At 42.6% G+C, this 20,553-nt stretch overlaps 1 protein-coding gene across 1 annotated transcript; it reads left to right on the top strand.

Moving 5' to 3' along the window:
• Positions 1–429: 429 nt before the first annotated feature.
• On the top strand, positions 430–19,273 carry LOC139390172 (V-type proton ATPase 116 kDa subunit a 2-like). Its single transcript, XM_071137405.1, has 20 exons — positions 430–1,160; positions 2,990–3,068; positions 4,476–4,573; positions 5,906–6,043; positions 6,378–6,472; positions 6,559–6,685; positions 6,903–6,985; positions 7,145–7,238; positions 8,477–8,689; positions 9,305–9,455; positions 9,666–9,805; positions 9,969–10,129; positions 10,718–10,808; positions 11,083–11,201; positions 11,395–11,605; positions 11,858–11,980; positions 12,151–12,270; positions 17,796–17,913; positions 18,143–18,314; positions 18,450–19,273. Exons 1-20 carry the CDS (start codon positions 1,044–1,046, stop codon positions 18,550–18,552), a joined length of 2,553 nt encoding a protein of 850 aa, XP_070993506.1. The 5' UTR covers positions 430–1,043; the 3' UTR covers positions 18,553–19,273.
• The last annotated feature ends 1,280 nt before the right edge of the window (positions 19,274–20,553 follow it).

The following is a 20,553-nucleotide window of genomic DNA, read 5'->3' as shown; positions in this document are numbered from 1 at the left end:
CTCCCTGATAAAATAAAGGTTTAAACAATAATTAGGCACAATTGAAATAAAGTATTTTTTCTTTAAAAGTTGCCGAATTGCCACATAGGTCCACTTATCCATAACTTATATCAGTGCACTCGTAACAACCTAACCATTACAAAACCTATAGTTGATCAAATAAGCTTTCCGTAGCAAATTAGCAATTACATGTTTTTGTTGATCAAATTTGACACCCTCTCATTAACCTCCATCTAAAAATTCACCACTTCTGTGTTTTATTTTGTCGACAGATTTTGGGCGGAGTAAAACCTCTCGCTTCAGACGTCCGAGAAGGCAATCAATAGTCTGAACAGTTGCAAAACTAAAACGAGAGTTTCTACTGGACAAATTGAGGTAGGTCCCGCCCCATTTCGTTCTGTTAAATAAACGTTTTGCAACATCATTTGCGTAATGAGAATACGCCCCAGAGCACGCACAAGAGTTGTATGAAATGACGTGGAATTTGTAACTTGCTTACAAGCGCGATATCAAAGTGCGCATGATTTCGAGAGTATTTAATAAAAACGAGCTACTGTAGTCTTTATTGAAGTTTCAAGTTTAAATGTGCTTATAGTCATAGTTTGCTACCAAACATGATTGTTTCTAGTGTCAGTTAGCTAACAGTAGCTTCTGCTAACTACGACAACTAAATTGAGAAGAGTTCACGGAAGCAGAGCTAGCTAGCCCAAGTGACAGAGCTCCTACTAGCGAGGATCTTCTGGTTCTCTATCGATAGCTACGTTATATGGCTACAACAAGATGACTTCAACAACCACTTCGACGGGAACGTCTTGACTGGACTCGAGACGTGTCACTGATTAGCCAATGATTGACACGGTGTTGAAGCGAATGCTCATCAGTAGTTTGTTAGCTAGCATGCTAGTTAGCTACTTCCAACGACGCCGGAGCCCGCATTTATAAGCCTACCCAGTTAAGTGGTTTGCGCTCGAGACTAACGTTAGTTAGCTGTAGTTGAAGCTAACTAGCTGGTTGTATTGTAAGGACAAGAGCAAGCTGTCAAGATGGGTTCGTTGTTCCGAAGTGAAGAGATGTGTTTGGCCCAGATGTTTCTGCAGTCTGGATCGGCATACGACTGCATTAGCGAACTGGGAGAAATGGGTCTGGTGGAATTCAGAGACGTAAGTAACTTACTGATTTCTTCCCAAATAAACAGTCTCATGCAACTAGAGCAGCAGTCGAAGTTAATCTCTCTTTGATGGTCCAGTTGCATTGTGAGCTGTCAGACATGATCAGGTAGGTAGAATGTTGCCCGATCCTAGCCCTTGATCATGACTCTCAGTTCATTACATTACACGAGTTATTGGACGAAGGCGTCTTTTGTAGGGGGGAGTTTTGTTAAGATCCCTGACGCTCAGCCTGAACATTAACATGCACCATTTGCGTTACGGGTTTGGAAGCATAAGGAACGTATTTTATGTAAATATACATTATTTTTAAGATAACATTTATACACACCTTGAATGGGTTAGTGTTCCCACATGGCCACATCCCCATGTTACAGCGCTTGTTTACCTGTGCTATCTAGCATGCTCTGAACACCTGTGTGTAAGCGGTAACTTGGTTTAGTTTAGTCAGATGGAGGCACCCATAGTTTATGGATCTGTGCGAAGCTGCTACAGTAAGTGTATATTTATTTTATTTTAAGGATTCTTTCTCGCCAATGAAAGATAAGGTGCATATATTCCGAAATTTGTATCGCAAGCAATGATTATTGACGTTTCTAAATGTTAAAACACAGCGTGGGGATTGTAGTTCACATGAGGCAGTCATGGGCGAAGCTAATGATGTCTGAGAACTGCAGGGAGAAGGCAGAATGCCGCCTAGAGTTTGAGAGCTAGAGCGTTCCTAACACAAGACTTGATAAAATAGCTTAGATCAGTGTTTCCCAACTCTGGTCCTCGAGTACCCCCAACAGCACACATTTTTGTTGTAGCCCTGGACAAAAACACCTGATTCAACTCATTGTTGTGGGTACTTGAGGAGTGGAGTTTGGAAACACTGGTTTTAGATAACGCCTGATGAATCAGTCTGTAATACACAATTTATTGGTGTATATACAACCTGAAACATTTGTGTGCAAAATCGTGTACATTTTCCATACAAGAGTGAATGTTGAATACAATTAGATTTGAATTTACTCTACCGGTTGTCTGTGCGGTTTGTCCTTCAGCTGCTCAAAATTGTAGACAAATTTCCAGTGGAATGTATTGTTGACCAGACTTTTTAGAGAGCCAGTAGGTATATGGTTTTATATTGGATATTCAGTTTTCTCTTGTCAATAGCTATTGAACCAAACAATACATGACAATTGTATATTCTGAATCAGGCGAGGATGGAGAATATTCCAACCCAAAAAATGTAATTGAAAGACAAATACAAAAAAAAAGGGTGAATTGTTCTCCAACGTCCCCTGATTCAGAATATACAATGTTCATTGTCATGGCGTGCTTGGTTCAATGTTTGACGATAGAAAACTGAATATCCAACACAATACTAAATTTACCTTGGTTCCAAACCGAACTACCAGCTTTCTAAAAAGCAGCTGAAGGACATACCGCATAGACAACCGGTGGAGTAAGTTCCAATGTCATTTCTTTCAACATTCTGGCTTGTAAGCAACATTTACACAATTTTGCACAAATGTTTGTCTGTAGATGCCAATTAATTGTGTATTACAGCCTGATTAACCAGACTATATCTAACCTTACCGAGTACAGTAGATTATGGATATGCTTGTTTACTGACACTTTTAATAGGATCGTGAGAAGTCTGTGGACCAGTTTGATTTCATAGTGACATCTCAAAATGTTGCAACTTGCCCTGTAGGGTTGTGTATCAGAGAGAATGTGGAATGTTGGCGATCATTTGCAAATCCATTCAATATCAGCTTAGACAGGTGTGTGTTCGTGGTGACAGTAACAATGTGGCTCTGCTCCTACTGTTTCAGCTCAACCCCAGCGTAAACCTATTCCAGCGGAAGTTTGTCACTGAGATAAAACGATGTGAGGAAATGGAGAGAATTCTAGGTAAGGATAAAACAGGTTGGTTTGTTCCTAACTTAAAAGCAGGAGTGAAAGTACAAGTCATTTCTTATGGTACGGGACTCCCTATGTGTGTGCGTGCACAATTTTTTTTATTTTTATAGCCTAGGTGTAATCATAGAATTGCATATAGAATCTCTAATAATTTCATATGATCTGTGGGCTTAGTAAAGTATTGTCATAGAACTTCTAACATGTATTACATTTTAATGTGGAATGAACACAACCAGCCATGATGTGTTCATCTGGTTGTCAATCACTTCAAACAGGTGCTCCTGTAGGCTCCCCGCGTACGTTCTTCCACTCACAAAATAATTCCAGCATCCAAACTGTGCACCCGCAATTTGATGAATGGAAAGACGTCTGTCCCAAAACCTACACGTGTATTGTAACTGTAACAGTATAACTTTAGACCGTCCCCTCGCCCATACCTGGGCGCGAACCAGGGACCCTCTGCAAACATCAACAACAGTCACCCACGAAGCATCGTTACCCATCGCTCCACAAAAGCCGCGACCCTTGCAGAGCAAGGGGAACCACTACTTCAAGGTCTCAGAGCAAGTGACGTCACCGATTGAAACGCTATTTAGCGCGCACCACCGCTAACTAGCTAGCCGTTTCACATCCGTTACATAATCACATTCTGCCATTAGGCCTACACTTGTAGCCCAAATTGATGCGTCCACTGGTGTCCACACGTGTCTCGGTCTTGGCCACTCATCTCCGCCTTGGCAAAATGTAAGTGTTCTCGTCAAACCACAACGCAATTTGGAGCTTATACAACCCGGTTTCAATTCAATTCGCTAAATGTTCATGCGACTGACATACAGTGAGGTTAAATAATGGTGTGATAGCCTATAGTATTCTTGGCATTTTGTGTTAATTATTGTGATAGGCTCATGTTTTAACGGTACGGTGTACCCCCACTTTTTATTTTGCTGAGATGCTGTACTGGACCGTATAGGTTTACTTTCACCCTTGTTTAAAAGTGATGGGCATTGATGCGCTCTGGAATAACTCATTAACTTTCACACCGTTGCTGAACAAATCCCAGTCTCCATTACATGACCACTGTACAGTTCTGAGATACACTGTGCCCTGACCAATGAGTCTCATTTAAAGGAATCTAAACTCCGGCTTAATTGGAGGCAGACGCTTGGAGATTAAATTTAGGCCCCCAAAAAAGGAAAGTACAAGGAGTGTTGAGGTAGGTTTCTCAGAGAAGAGCGAGAGAGTTAACGTGAGGCAGAATAGAGACTAAGATTCAATGAAAAACACTGTAGAGTTTTTAAATGAAAACAGATTAAGCTTATTGCTAAAGATGTAGTATTTTAAACCAATAGATTCAGTGACTGTGTGTTGTGTACTAAGACTTCACTGCGTCTTTGACAGGGTACCTTCTAAGGGAAATCAAGAGAGCAGACATCCCACTTCCAGAGGGAGAAGTGAACCCGATTGCACCCCAGCCTAAGCATGTCCTGGTTATAATGGTTAGCACACTCTACCTGTCTCTCATTCTCTAAAATGTTATGAATCCTTTTTTTCCATAAGAATTAAGTATTTTATTTGTCCCAAATGGCACCATATACACTGAACAAAAATATAAACAGAACATGTTAAATGTTGGTTCGCTGTTGACATCCCTGTTAACATTTCTCCTTTTGCCAAGATAATCCATCCACCTGACAGTTGTGGCATATCAAGAAGCACCTTGTTCTGGGGACAATAAAAGGCCACTCTAAAATGTGCAGTTTTGTCACACATCACAATGCCACAGATCTCAAGTTTTGAGGGAGTGTGCAATTGGAATGTTGACTGCAAGAATCTCCACCAGAGCTGTTGCCAGAGAATTGAATGTTAATTTCTCCAGCATAAGCTGATGAAACTGTGGGTTTGACCAACCAAAGAATTTCAGCAAAAACTGTCAGAAACCATCCCAGGGAAGCTCATCTGCGTGCTCGTTGTTTACACCAGGGTCTTGACCTGACTGCAGTTCGGTGTCGTAACTGACTTCAGAGGGCAAATATTCACCTTCGATGGCCACTGGCACGCTGGCCATTGGTGTGCCCTTCACGGATGAATCCCGGTTTCACCTGTACCGGGCAGACAGCGTCTGTATGGTATCGTGTGGGCGAGCGGTTTGCTGATGTCAACATTGTAAGCCGAGTGCCCCATGGTGGGGGTATGGGCAGGCATAAGCTAATTTGGATGGCAATTTTGAACACTCCGAGATACCGTGACGAGATCCTGAGGCCCATTGTCGTGCCAGACATCCGCCTCCATTCAGCATAGTAATGCACTGCTCCATGTCACAAGGATCTGTTCACAATTCCTGGAAGCTGAAAATGTCCCAGTTCTTCCATGGCCTGCATACTCTCCATACATGTCACCCTTTGAGCATGTTTGGGATGCTTTGGATCGACGTGTACGACAGCGCGTTCCATTTCCTGCCAATATCCAGCAACTTTGCACATCCATTTGGACAACATTCCAGAGGCCAAAATTAGCAGCCTGATCAACTCTATGTGAAGGAGACGTGTCTTGCTGTGTGAGGCAAATGGTGGTCACACCAGATACTGTTTTTTTTAAAGTATGTGTGACCAACAGGATGCATATCTGTGAAATCCATAGATTAGGGCCTAAATGAATTTATTGAAATTTACTGATTCCCTTATTCAAACTGTAACTCAGTAAAATCCTTGAATTTGTTCCATGTTGCGTTTATAATTTTGTTCAGTTTATTTACTATATGGAGAATAGGGTGCCATTTGGGACATCCCATATTATTATTGCTAATTGACACTATGTATGGCTGTCTCCAGGAGCAGTTGCAGAGGCTGGAGGTGGAGCTGAGCGAGGTGACCAGGAATAAGGAGAAGCTACAGAAGAACCTCCTGGAGCTGACCGAGTACACACACATGCTGCGTATCACACGCAACTTTGTGCACCGCAACACTGAAGTAAGTCCAACAGCTCCTCCACAATGCAAGATCCCACTACTGACCAAGTGCTCTGCCCCACTGTTTGACTTCAGAGCACTTGCTTTGGTATGCTTGAGGAGGAGACACTAAATAGTTTAAATCACATGATTTGGCTTGGCTGCTTCCATTGTGACAATTTCTTTGCTCTTTCCTCCCCTCTATATAGGAGGTTTTGGGGATACATCTTAGATTATTCATGCAAGGGCAAAATGTAGCCTTTATTCTAGCAATGTGTTTTTCTCTCCTGGTGTGAATTTGGGGTATGTATTTTGGTATGTGTGTTCTTACGCTGGGAAAATGTTATTTTTCCCAGCGTGAGCCCCTGCACGCCCAGCATGAGGAGTTCTCCTTCCTAGAGGACTCCATGATGGAGTACACTAGCATGCAGCGGCTAGGAGCCAAACTAGGGTAAGGGGCTATTAGCAGACATATATTTATACACACGTGTGTGCCTGTTTACTGTAGCACCCTGTTTCTCTCCCCTCCCCCTGCAGGTTTATATCAGGGCTGATTCAGAGGGTGAAGATAGAGGCCTTTGAGCGCATGCTGTGGAGAGTGTGTAAGGGCTACACCATTCTTAGCTACTCTGAGATTGACGAGTATTTGGAGGACCCTGACACGGTGGGTCAATCTTGTTCTGCGTAAAATATATTGTTAACCATTTTCTACAGTAAGTGCTTGAGTGTGAAAGTGAAATCAAATATAAAAGAATAAGAGGCTGTTTATCACATAGCTAAATATAACAGCACCTGTGTTGGGCCTATGAGAATTAGAACCTCTCACCTCTGCAGTAATGTGTGTCTATTCTAAACTACTTCCTGTTCTATGGTTATTGCAGGGTGAGCCAACCAAGAGTGTGGTGTTCCTCATCTCTTATTGGGGTGAGCAGATCGGACAGAAAGTCAAGAAGATCTGTGACTGGTAATTAAACCTCCTCTCCCAATGACCTCCTGTTCCACTTTCAGCTCGAGGTCATTCTCTGTCAAACCATTAGGCCTAATATGTTGTCCCCAACAAGCTCTGAAGATGGTGACTTTAACCTGTGCGATAATAACATCATCTCCTCTTTTTGCCCCTCAGCTACCACTGTCATGTGTATCCATACCCTAACAGCAATGAGGAGAGGAATGACGTTGTGGAGGGACTCAGGACTCGCATCCAGGACCTGCACACTGTAAGCTCTATAAAAGCCTTGTCAGCCGGGCGCGACCGGGAGGATTGTGGGGCGACGCACAATTGGCATAGCGTCGTCCGGGTTAGGGAGGGTTTGGCCGGTAGGGATATCCTTGTCTCATTGCGCACCAGCGACTCCCGTGGCGGGCCGGGCGCAGTGCGCGCTAACCAAGGTTGCCAGGTGCACGGTGTTTCCTCCGACACATTGGTGCGGCTGGCTTCCGGGTTTGATGCGCGCTGTGTTAAGAAGCAGTGCTGCTTGGTTGGGTTGTGTATCGGAGGACACATGATTTTCAACCTTCGTCTCTCCCGAGCCCGTACGGGAGTTGTAGCGATGAGACAAGATAGTAGCTACTATCAATTGGATATCACGAAAAAGGGGGTAACATTTTAAATAAATAAAAAAGCCTTGTCAGCAACAAGATAGTGGTTGATGTGTTATTTATTAATAATTAGTTTTTAAAGAGAGAATCTGCAGTTGAAATAATAATGAAGAGCCCTCCCCGCCTCTGTTTTGGTAAAAAGCTGAGGCAGGGCCTGGAGAAATGTAACCACTCTCAAATGTATATATGGAGCTCTGGAGGCAAGGACTGACCATCCAAGATATAAAAATGATAGTTTTAAGCATTTTTTGAGGCTTTAGTGTTTGTTTACATTTACAATGTTTACAAATTGATGGGGTACGAGAGTTAAACTAAGCTCATGAGGCATTTATAAGTTAGTGTTTCCCCTAAATGTATTTAAAAGCGGCAATTAGAATTGCAGGAAATTAGCTTTGAGGGGTATATTTCTCAGGCGCGAGAGAAAGGGAGAGCTCTTACTCGGGCGCCAGAGCGCGTTTTCTGTCATGACGACTGTGGGTCAAATGACTTAGCTTGTTCCTTGCTGTCTGGTAGACTTTTCAGATCAATCCTTTTGGATGTTCTACCCCCGGAGGGAAAAAATAATTGCATTAACCTCTGGTCCCAGCATATGATCTCCATGAGGACTTAGCTGAAGGCTCACTCTTTGTTTTTTCTTTCTCGTTCATGCTAACATTAACACACACTCACACTAAAACTACCAGCATGCACACTCAAATTCCATTCCTAGCATGTGTATTGGAAGATTCTCTCATGCACAGAACATTCTTAAACAGTCATTCATTTGCCCACACCCTCTTGATATTCTAAATGGATGGGAAACCCTCCCATTGTTAAAATGTAATACTATTCCTCTCCCCATGCTGGCTGTCCCCAGGTTCTCCATAGGACAGAAGACTACCTGAGACAGGTGTTGAACAAGGCCTCTGAGTCTGTCTACACCTGGGTCATCCAGGTCAAGAAGATGAAGTCCATCTACTACATCCTCAACCTGTGCAGCTTTGACGTCACTAACAAGTGTCTGATAGCTGAGGTGTGGTGCCCTGTCAACGACCTGCCGACCCTGCGGCGGGCGCTAGAGGAAGGATCGGTCAGTCAGCTCGTTGTTACCATGGCTACCTGTGTAATGTCATTGTTGGGCTTAACTCTTTGCGTTTTGGATTGAAATGTCAATGTTTGTGACCTCCCCCTTCTAAGTTCAGTATTTGGCTAAACCAACAGTCACACACCTAGTCAGCATGCCCTGCTTTAGTAATGAGGTCATGGTTGTTGTAGAAAGAGGGGAGTGGCATTGATCTTATCTTGACCACGTCGGATGGTTTAAGCCATATTTAATAAACTAGTCATGTATAGGTCCTTTTGGGTCCCAACTGATGGCTATCAGGGCTTCTGTCCATTCATTAATTGCACTGGCTAATGTGCATAATTAAGGTCACAGTCAGTTCAATGGCAGTAGCCCATGTCAGCGTTCTGCCAGGGGTTTCCAAAAACGAGGCTTGAATGGTCAAAATGTATTTGAATGGCCTTTAAGTATTTGAACTTACTAGCTATTTGATAAGCTCTTAGGTTTCTGTCTTACCCTCTGGAAAATATACATTTTTATGTCAAGTTATTGGCTTGCCCTCAAAAAACCTCTATGCAACTTTTAGACTAATAACATTGCAATAATCCGGGTCTGTCTGACATTATTGACTTGCCTTCACAGAGGAAAAGTGGAGCCACAGTGCCTTCTTTTGTCAACCGTATCCCCAGCAACGACACTCCGCCCACCCTGATAAGGACCAACAAGTTCACCTCAGGCTTCCAGAGCATAGTGGAGGCCTATGGAGTGGGAAACTATAGAGAGGTTAACCCAGGTACAGTAGACCTCATCAGTCAATGACCATGATGAGTATATTTAGGAAGCTGTCTTTAGCCCTACGGCTTTTCTGTTTGCTTGCTATGTGTATGAGCTACATGCCTGTAGCCAAAGACACATTTCCACTCCTAACAAGAATGGACAATGAACTTGAGGGATAGTTAAATGTGTATATGGAATATGATGTATTGTTTTGTCTGTCTAACAGCTCCTTACACAGTCATCACCTTCCCCTTCCTGTTTGCTGTGATGTTTGGAGACCTGGGCCATGGTATGATCATGGCTCTGTTTGCTCTCTGGATGGTGCTGTATGAGGACAACCGCAAACTGAAGCGCACAAGAAATGAGGTGAGAGGGCCAGGGAGAGGCTCTTGGGGGTGCCACTCAAATGACACCTTATTCCCTATGTAGTGCACTAGGTTTGACCAGGGCCCATATGAATAAGTTAACAGGAAATCTGGTTAGCTAGATTATTTCCCCGACATTGATATTGGTGTGTTTGTATGCTCAGATCTGGAACACGTTCTTCGAGGGCCGTTACATCATCCTGATGATGGGCTTGTTCTCGGTCTATACCGGCCTCATCTACAATGACTGCTTTTCCAAGTCTCTCAACATCTTTGGCTCTCGCTGGAGTGTCAACGCCATGTTTAAATCTGGAAATTGGACTTGGTTAGTACTATACTATAATCTGTTCTGTAATGTACCCAGGGCTATCGATGAACATTTTTCATTGGTCGAACTGGTGCTCCCAATTTTAAAAAGTTAGGAGCACCACATTAATTTAAGGGCACCAGAAAATACTATTTTTAAAATGGATTGAGATACAGCCCTTTAATGAATTCTATCTACTTTTGAAGCACTTTGTGTCCTATAAACTAATGTAACACTGAAAATACATACAAATACCTGTCATTGAAATTAGTCATTTGTGGAATATTAGGTGTCTACATTGTGTAAAAGCACTGTTTTCCTAATGATATGGAGTACATAGAAAATGGTACACTGTCTCTTTAAAAAAGTCAGGTTTATGATGATGTGCAAGAGATTTGTCATTCATTCATTGATATGATCATTGATCTCCTGAAGAAGCTATCCCTTTTCCTTATCGCTGATTGAACACTTTTTTTTTATTACATATGAATTAAATGTAAAATAAAGTTTAAAAATATCAATAACAATGCATGTGACATTAAACATTAAATCACCTGATAGTTTGCTCTTTATTATAATTGTTGACTTTGGTATTTTTTTAAAAAGGGATTCCACGCTCCGCACCAATGCCTTTCTGACCCTTGATCCCATTGTCCCTGGGGTTTTCAATGGACCCTACCCTTTGGGCATTGACCCGGTAAGTACATGGCTTTATGATCCATGGTCATAAACAGCATTGTCTTGTCTCCATGTTCACTACACTCACACACACGTTATTCCCTGTCCCTTCATAACCATACACACTTGCCTCTTGCCTCTCACCAACCAGAGCCAATACAGTAAATCATGGATCATTACTAATTTTAATGTTCTTATAACAATATTTGTTAACAATCCCATCAATCTGACTGTGATGTAGTCTGTCCATACCTCAACCTGACAGGGTTTTCCGAATTCCTTCCACTATGTAGATTTGGAACTTAGCGTCAAATCGTCTGACCTTTCTGAACTCCTACAAGATGAAGATGTCTGTGATTGTGGGTATCATTCACATGAGCTTCGGGGTCATCCTAGGTGTCTTCAACCACTTGTGAGTTACAGCACACACATTCCCCACAATATCAGCACTGGAATGCTAAGAACTATATAAGATTATGGCCAATTTAAAGATACAGAATGTTCTGCTCTGAATCCTAAAAGCTCTGTTTATCCATGCAGGCACTTTAAAGCCCTGTTTGTGCCTGTGCAGACACTTTAAAGCCCTGTTGTCTGTCTGTCTGCAGACACTTCAGAAAGAAGTTCAACCTGTACTTAGTATTCCTCCCGGAGCTGCTATTCCTGCTGTGTCTGTTTGGCTACCTGGTCTTCATGATCATCTACAAGTGGCTGGCCTTCTCTGCCCGTGACTCCCAGATGGCCCCCAGCATCCTCATCCACTTCATCAACATGTTCCTCATGCAGGGGGACGGGGTGCCGCCCCTCTTCCCAGGACAGGTACAAAGATGGTGGATCGCACAGTTCCTGCGTCCCAAATGGCATCCTATTCCCTATATAGTGCACTACTATAGAGCCCTGGTCAAAAGTAGTGTACTATATAGGGAATAGTGTGGCATTTCGGACGCACCCACTGGGAAAAGGGAGTGGTTTTCCCAGTGGGTGTGAAGACATGTATACAAGCCCAACCCGCTCCAAAGTTACTTCGGTGAGACTAACAGACCTGTCTGTTATGTCCCTCTGCTACGATAGGTTGGGCTGCAGGTGTTCCTGGTGGTAATTGCTCTACTATCAGTGCCTGTCTTACTGCTGGGGAAACCAGTTTACCTCTACTTGCTGCACAATGGAGGAGCCAACCTCATGGGAATGTACAGGGTGAGGGTTTGTGTGTGTGTGTGTCTGTTTCTGACCTCAAGAGTCATGGGCGTGTGTGTAGTTTGTCCATATGGGTCTGTGTTCTGGTTGTAACAGTATGCTGGTGTGTAGTCTGTTTATAGGAGTGTGTTCTGGTTGTAACAGTGTGGTGTTTGTGTGTCCCTCCCCAGGGTTATGAGCGTGTGCGGCGGCACAGCGAGGAAGAGCTTTCCCTGATGAGGGCTCATGACATGGAGGAGGGCAGTGTCCACAATGACCTCTCCACTAGCAGAGAGCAGCAGAAAGAGGAGGTTAGCTGATGACAACACCATCACCACCTCCCACTAGCCTCTCATTCAGGCATCAGTACATTACAGTATGGGTACTAGGGTTGAATGGCAGGAACCCAGTTACTGCCCAAAACCACTCCCTTTCCCCGGGGTAAATAACTGAGAAACCAGTAAATTGTATGCAATGTCTAAATATTTTCTACGGCCTCATGATGAATCAACGCTCAGGGTGGGAACAGACAGCCCATCTCAGTATGTTTAGTGTAGTTCACAATGCATGCAGACCTACTTGAAGTATAATCTCATCATGGTAACTTTTTTCTTGTGACAGGTAGACCTATATTTGCTGCAGCATATTCCACAGTAATATAGAGACTTAATACGTGTCTAATATACCCATCTCTATCTGGCTTTTGCGGGTCACCTTTTTTTAATCATAAAGATTAAAAAATAATAATAATTGCAGCTGCTGTGTTTTAAAACAGCTTATCACTCGAATATCGTTGCTTTAAATCCATGCACCCGTGAGCACTCTGTCGTTCTCTCTCGCCATCAACTCCATTCAAATTGCATCCACAATGGATCATCCTGTTCTAGATTGATATATAGATGTCCTAGCCTACCCCTTTCAGGTAATCAATTCAATGCAATATTAGCCTTGTATTTACCGCATTAATAATGGGTTATGCATAATAAGCTTAACTTATAGCCTCTCTCTCTTGCGTAGTACGTAACCACCTGTGCTCCGCTGGCCTTTCTCTTGGAGTCCCATGCAGGAAAACTAGACTAGATTAGTGTAACCGATGTGAAATGGCTAGCTAGTTAGCGGGGTGCTCACTAATAGTGTTTCAATCGGTGACATCACTCGCTCTGAGACCTTGAATTAGTTGTTCCCCTTGCTCTGTAAGGGCCGCGGCTTTTGTGGAGTGATGGATAACGATGCTTCGAGGGTGGCTGTTGTCGATGTGTGCAGAGGTTCCCTGGTATGAACCAAGGTAGGGGCGAGGAGAGGGATGGAAGCTATACTGTTACAATAGCTTGCTGGACATTCCTTTTTTTTTTTTTGCACTTCTTATACTGAAGAGGGATGCAAGCTCTGTTTTGCTGAATGTTAAATACAGCAACCAATAGAACTCACAGGTATTTTGAAAGAAGAGTGAACGCGTAATGGCGGTAGGCTATAGCAGTTATTTATTCAGACCGATTTTTTTATGAGCATGTTCTCATTTACAACTGCGACCTGGCCAAGATAAAGCAAAGCAGTGCAACACAAACAACACAGAGTTACACATGGAATAAACAAACATTCAGTCAATAATACAGTACAGAAAGTCTATATATACAGTGTGTGCAAATGAGGTAGGATGACGGAGGTAAGGCAATAAATAGGCCATAGTGGCCAAATAATTACAATTTAGCAATTAAACACTGGAGTGGTAGATGTGTACAACTAGAGATACTGGGGTGCAAAGGAGCAACAATAAATAAAATAGATAAAAGTATGGGGATGAGGTAGTTGGATGGGCTATTTACAGATAGGCTATGTGCAGTGATCTGTGAGCTGCTCTGACAGCTGGTGCTTAAAGCTAGTGAGGGAGATATGAGTCTCCAGCTTCAGTGATTTTTGCAGTTTGATCCAGTAATTGGCAGCAGAGAACTGGAAGGAAAGGCGGCCCAAGCAGGAATTGGTTTTGGGGGTGGGTGACCAGTGAAATATACCTGCTGTAGTACGTGCTACGGGTGGCTGCTGCTATAGTGAGCTGAGATAAGGTGGGGCTTTACCGAGCAAAGACTTATTGATGACCTGGAGCCAGTGGTTTGGCGACCAATATGAAGCGAGGGCCAGCCAACGAGCGCATACAGGTTGCAGTGGTGGGTAGTATATGGGGGTGGCACTGGGGGTGGCACTGTGATAGCAAATTGGATGCATTCTGAGTAGAGTGTTGGAGGCTATTTTGTAAATGACATCGCCGAAGTCAAGGATCGGTAGGATAGTCAGTTTTACGAGGGTATGTTTGGCAGCATGAGTGAAGGATGCTTTGTTGTGAAATAGGAAGCTGATTCTAGATTTAATTTTGGATTCGTGATGCTTAATGTCAGTTTGGAAGGAGAGTTTACAGTCTAACCAGACACCTAGAATATGTGGACAACTACAAATACCTAAGTCAAAACCGTCCAGAGTAGTGATGCTGGGCGGGCGGGCAGGTGTGGACAGCAATCGGTTGAAGAGCATGCATTTAGTTTTACTCGCATTTAAAAGCAGTTGGAGGCCACGGAAGGAAAGTTGTATGGCATTGAAGCTCGTCTGGAGGTTAGTTAACTTCTCTAGGGTAGGGGGCAGCATTTGGAATTTTGGATGAAAAGCATGCCCAAATTAAACTGCCTTCTACTCAGGCCCAGAAGATAGGAGATGCATATAATTAGTAGATTTGGATAGAAAACACTCTAAAGTTTCCAAAACTGTTAAAAATAATGTCTGTGAGTATAACAGAACTGATTTGGCAGGTGAAAACCTGAGAGAAATCCATTCAGGAAGTAGGATTTTTGTTGTTGTAGTTTTCTATTCAATGCCATTACAGTATCCATTGACTTAGGACTCAAATTGCAGTTCCTATGCATTCCACTAGATGTCAACCGTCTTTAGAAATTGTTTCAGGCTTGTATTCTGAAAAATGAGGGAGTAAGAGCAGTCTGAATGAGTGGACCCTGCAGTGTCACAGAGATTTTTCATGCGCGTGACCAAGAGTGCCTTTCTTGTTTACATTTTATATTGATGACGTTATTGTCCAGGTGAAATATTATCGATTTATTTAGGCTAAAAACAACCTGCGGATTGAATATAAACATCGTTCGACATGTTTCTATGAACTTTACGGATACAATTTTGATTTTTTTGTCTGCCTGTTGTGACTGCGTTTGAGCCTGTGGATTACTGAAGAAAACGCGCAAGGTTTTCGGATATACAGAGAGACTTTATCGAACAAAAGGAACATTTTATTGAATAAATGAATGTCTTCTGAGTGCAAACATATGAAGATCATCAAAGGTAAGTGATTAATTTTATCTCTATTTCTGACTTGTGTAACTCTTCTGCTTGGCTGGTTACTGTTTGTAATGATTTGTCTCCTGGGCTATGTTTTCAAATAATTGTAAGGTATGCTTTCGCGGTAAAGCATTTTTTAAATCTGACACCGTGGTTGGATTCACAAGAAGTTCATATTTAAACCTATGTAAAATAGTTGTATCTTTTCTGAATTTTTATCATGAGTATTTCTGTATTTGAGTTTGGCGCTCTGCAATCTCACCAGATTGCATAGCGGAGAAGGTATGGTGGATTTCGAAATGGTCGGTGATCTGTTTGTTAATTTGGCTTTCGAAGACCTTAGAAAGGCAGGGTAAGATAGATAGGTCTGTAGCAGTTTGTCTAGAGTGTCTCCTGGTCTCTCGCGGTCATCCCCCTCTTCAAAGGGGGAGACACTAAAATCACATTCCTATCTTAACAAAAACATTCATATTGGATGAAAACTTAACAGATATAGGGGGCATCCATTCCAAGTTACAGTATTTGGTCCATACAGTTTTTAATAACATCACACAATGAAAAACAATATTACATTAGTTTTCTACATCTCCCCACTGACCATTCCCCAAATTCTTTGTTAGAATTGTTCCATTCTCCACTTTTGGGATGGTAGAGTTTTGGATGGGCAAAAGTCTCTGGGGACTAAAGTACATTCCTTTAGTTCAGTGGTCGCCAACCGGTCGATCGTGATCTTCAAGGCATTCCTAGTCGATCACCAAATATTTCTGTAGAAAAGCCAACAAACAATAAAGGCTTGCGTTCCTTTTTAAAAAATCGTGTTGAGCTGTTGCCGGTAGGTGCACTTGATTCAAAAGTCTTGCGCACCGGGTAAACAAAGTGTTCCCATGAGACAAACTCTGCCTACCTGGCAAACCGGAAAATCTGTGACTAAATCGAGTGCTCCTGCTCTGCTGCCCAATCGGCTAGCTCAAATCACCGTTGCTACAGAGCTTCCATGACCCTGGCCACAGCCAAGTTTAATAGGCTACTAGCCTACGTAAGATTGAATCACTTTTAAGACCATGACCACCGAGAGACTCAACGATTACAGCAAAGCACTGCTGTTTTTCTGATTTGAGTTTAAGTTTATATTCAGCACTGTCACTTTATTCAACACTATTACGAACGCTCTTCTCCGTACTTCCGCTCTGGCTGCAGCTGCAATGAATGAGTTGCCAAGTATTGATAGCCCTGCGTTTTATTATTAGCAGCTCGTCGTGTCGATTTTATAATATTAAGGAATATTTAACTTTCTCTGGTCATAGGAACAACATGAATTTGTGCATGAGGCAGATGCGGTGCGACTCGAGTTTTGCCAACTGGTGGAAGACTGTGTCCCCTCTCTTTGGGCAGTCTCACCGGAGGAAGGGAAGGAAAGAGCAGGTGGAAGACGCTGTCCCCTCTCTTTGGGCAGTCTCACCGGAGGAAGGGAAGGAGAGAGCAGGTGGAAGACGCTGTCCCCTCTCTTTGGGCAGTCTCACCGGAGGAAGGGAAGGAGAGAGCAGGTGGAAGACGCTGTCCCCTCTCTTTGGGCAGTCTCACAGGAGGAAGGGAAGGAGAGAGCAGGTGGAAGACGCTGTCCCCTCTCTTTGGGCAGTCTCACCGGAGGAAGGGAAGGAGAGAGCAGGTGGAAGACGCTGTCCCCTCTCTTTGGGCAGTCTCACCGGAGGAAGGGAAGGAGAGGGCAGGGACCGTGAGAGGAGGTTGGGGAAAAAAAATAGTTTTGAACGGTCATCCAACTCGGGCATCTTTCTAGAGCTCTGACTTTTCGACCTGAAGATCATTGAGGTAGTGATTTGATCTCGTTGACCATCAGATGCAGGTACCATCAGTCCTGTAATATAAAAAAGCTAACTATTTGTATTCATGCTCCACAGTGCCTCACAAGTGCTAAACCAACTGATCTATTTTGTTTTGCGAAAAAGCTTGAGTTTTGCAATATAAAATGGTCTGACTAACAATATTGGCAGGCCAATCATATAGCCAATATGCTGTGATAATGTATTAGGCCTACTGCCCAAACCTCATTCTTACAAAACTGTTTGTGAGTTAATGTAAAAAATAAAATATATAGATATTTTTTTATCTGAGCAGTAGATCTCAGCTTGCTTTTTGAATGCGAAATGTTTATTGACTCAAAGGTTGGTTACCACTGCTTTAGTTGATACTAAAGGGTAAAGAGTACCCTCCTGCTTAATTTCCAACCGTGTGAACGGTCGTCCATCCAACTGCTTAATTTCCAACCGTGTGAACGGTTGTCCATCCAACAACTCCCCCATCTCCCCTCTTTGGGAGAGAGAAAGAGGCCTGGTTACTGTCTGATGTGACCCATTCTGATCATCAGAGGACAGTCATGACAAGAGCATATAGCTAGCTACATCTATGGGCTTTTGTTTTTCTTTTGTGTGTAATGTGCAATAGCCCATATGTATTAGATAACGGCACAATCTTTTTTTTTTTTCAGTTTGACTTTGGGGATGTGTTCCTGCACCAGTCTATTCACACCATAGAGTACTGCCTGGGCTGCATCTCCAACACAGCCTCCTACCTGCGCCTCTGGGCTCTGAGTCTGGCACATGCCCGTGAGTATCAGCGCACCTAAACAGTTTGGTAAATTCATCTTTCTGATGGATGAGCATTTAAAGTTTATTTTATTGTGAGAGTGGAACACATTGGAAATAAGCCTTGTGTTAACTTATTACAAACATATATTTTTTTTTTGTCTCTGACTTGAAGCCTTCTTTTTAGTTAACAAATACATTTAATTAAATCAGAGACTGATGTGATGTTTATTTGTCCTTGCTCCCCCAGAGCTGTCGGAGGTGCTGTGGTCCATGGTGATGCGGGTGGGCCTGCGGATGGACACCAGTCTGGGCATCATGTTTCTGGTGCCATTGTTTGGGATATTCGCTGTGCTCACTGTGTCTATCCTCCTGGTTATGGAGGGACTGTCTGCCTTCCTCCATGCTCTCAGGCTGCACTGGTTGGTTACTTACGAAACTTGCAGAATTGACAGTGTAGTATAGGAAATCTGTGTAAAAATGCAACACATCACGCCTTTATAATGCTTTGATTAATTCGTACTCTATATTCAGTGATCTCTGTTCTCTCTCCATAGGGTGGAGTTCCAAAATAAGTTCTACGGTGGGACTGGAATCAAGTTTGTTCCCTTTGCCTTCTCCCTCCTGCCCTCTAGCTTTGAACATGATGGCTTGCTGTGAATGTGATACAATGCTCCCGCCCTCTGAGGCAAACTGCCACAATGTACCAGCAGGATCCAGTGCTATTGAGCTAGCCTGCGTACCAGTCTCTTTGTGCCATCATGCCACTCCTTTTCATGCCAAACATGATCATCTACAAGTGGCTGGCCTTCTCTGCCCGCAACATGTGATGGCACAAAACGATTGGTACCCTAACTACTATTGAGCCTCATCGATGTACAGTTCAATTTCATAGTGGTTTTTTTATACTATTTGTTGTACTGACTGACTGCCTTACATATGTACAAACAAATGTCAACATATCATGCTCTTTTCAATTGAATGATATTCTGGGTTACCAAAACTTTGCAAAGAAAAGCCTCATTCAGTCTTGGTTGAAAATGAAAAGTATTTTTAGATGAATGTAGGAGCGGGATGTACATTTTATTTTATAAAAATAAAGTTGGAATGAGAGTTTAGCATTTGAAAGACTACCACATGCTTAACTATAGTGGTGCATACATTCAAGAGAAAATGTATGCATACTGTTGTGCTAAATGTTAGCAAAATGTCCTAACACATGTTGCCTATGCCTCCATCGCTTTGTGGGAGACTACTCTTAAAACTGTACATTCCATCGATGGAAATTGAATGTATAGCTCAAGACATCATTCACAGAGATAGTTCTGCTGGTCAAGAGCCGTTTTAATGACACCAACAATCCCCGATTAGGAATAAAGCAGGTACTGGACCAGTGCAGTGATCAATTCTTGCTGAAGCCTTTTCTTATATTCCCATCCTGTAGCATCATAGCAGGAGAATGTCGTTTTTGTTGTTGGATAATGGCATTGTACCTTTAAAGATGAAAAGAGAAGGGGTATAATTTATTTTATATATATATACAGTACCAGTCAAAAGTTTGGGTTTTTATTTTTACTATTTTCTACATTGTGGAATAATAGTGAAGACATCGCAACTATGAAATAACACATGGAATCATGTAGTAACCAAAAAAGTGTTAAAAAAATCTAAATATATTTTATATTTAAGATTCTTCGAAGTAGCTACCCTTTGTGGTCAAATAGCCCTTACACAACGTGGAGGTGTCTTTTGGGTCATTGTCCTGTTAAAAAAAACAAATGATAGTCCCACTAAGCGTAAACCAGATGGCATGGTGTATCGCTGCAGAATGCTGTGGTAGCCAAAGCACCATCACACCACCTCCATGCTTCATGGTGGGAACCACACATGCAGAGATCATCCATTTACCTACTTTGTGTCTCACAAAGACACGGTGGTTGGGACCAAAAATCTCACATTTGAACTCACCAGACCAATGGACAGATTTCCACCGGTCTAATGTCCGTTGTTCGTGTTTCTTGGCCCAAGCACCTCTTATTATTGGTGTCCTTTAGTAGTAGTAGTAGTGGTTTCTTTGCTGGAATTTGACCATGAAGGCCTGATTCACGTGGTCTCTGAACTGTTGATGTTGAGATGTGTCTGTTACTTGAACTCTGAAGCATTTATTTGGGCTGCAATTTCTGAGGTGCCGTTAACTATAATGAACTTATCCTCTACAGCAGAGGTACCTCTGTCTTCCTTTCCTGTGGCAGTCCTCATAAAAGCCAATTTCATCATACCATTTGATGGTTTTTGCGACTACATTTTCCAGATTGACTGACCATGTCTTAAAGTAATGATGGATTGTCATTTCTCTTTGCTTATTTGAGCTGTTCTTGCCATAATATGGACGTAGCCCTATTTGGTAAAATAGCATCTTCTGTATACAACACAACTAATTCGCTCCAATGCATTAGGAAGCAAAGAAATGTCACAAATGAACTTTTAACAAGGCACACCTGTTAATTGAAATGCATTCCAGGTGATTACCTCATGAAGCTGGTTGACAGAATGCCAAGAGTGTGTGAAGCTGTCATCGAGGCAAAGGGTGGCTACTCTGAAGAATCTCGAATATAATGAATATTGTGATTAACACTTTTTTGTTTACTGCATGATTCCATA

This window comes from Oncorhynchus clarkii, chromosome 30 (assembly GCF_045791955.1).
Source record: "Oncorhynchus clarkii lewisi isolate Uvic-CL-2024 chromosome 30, UVic_Ocla_1.0, whole genome shotgun sequence".
NCBI classification, from domain to species: Eukaryota; Metazoa; Chordata; class Actinopteri; order Salmoniformes; family Salmonidae; genus Oncorhynchus; species Oncorhynchus clarkii.
Note: the sequence above shows the minus strand (reverse complement) of the source record. Positions and strands in the feature narration are given on the sequence as shown.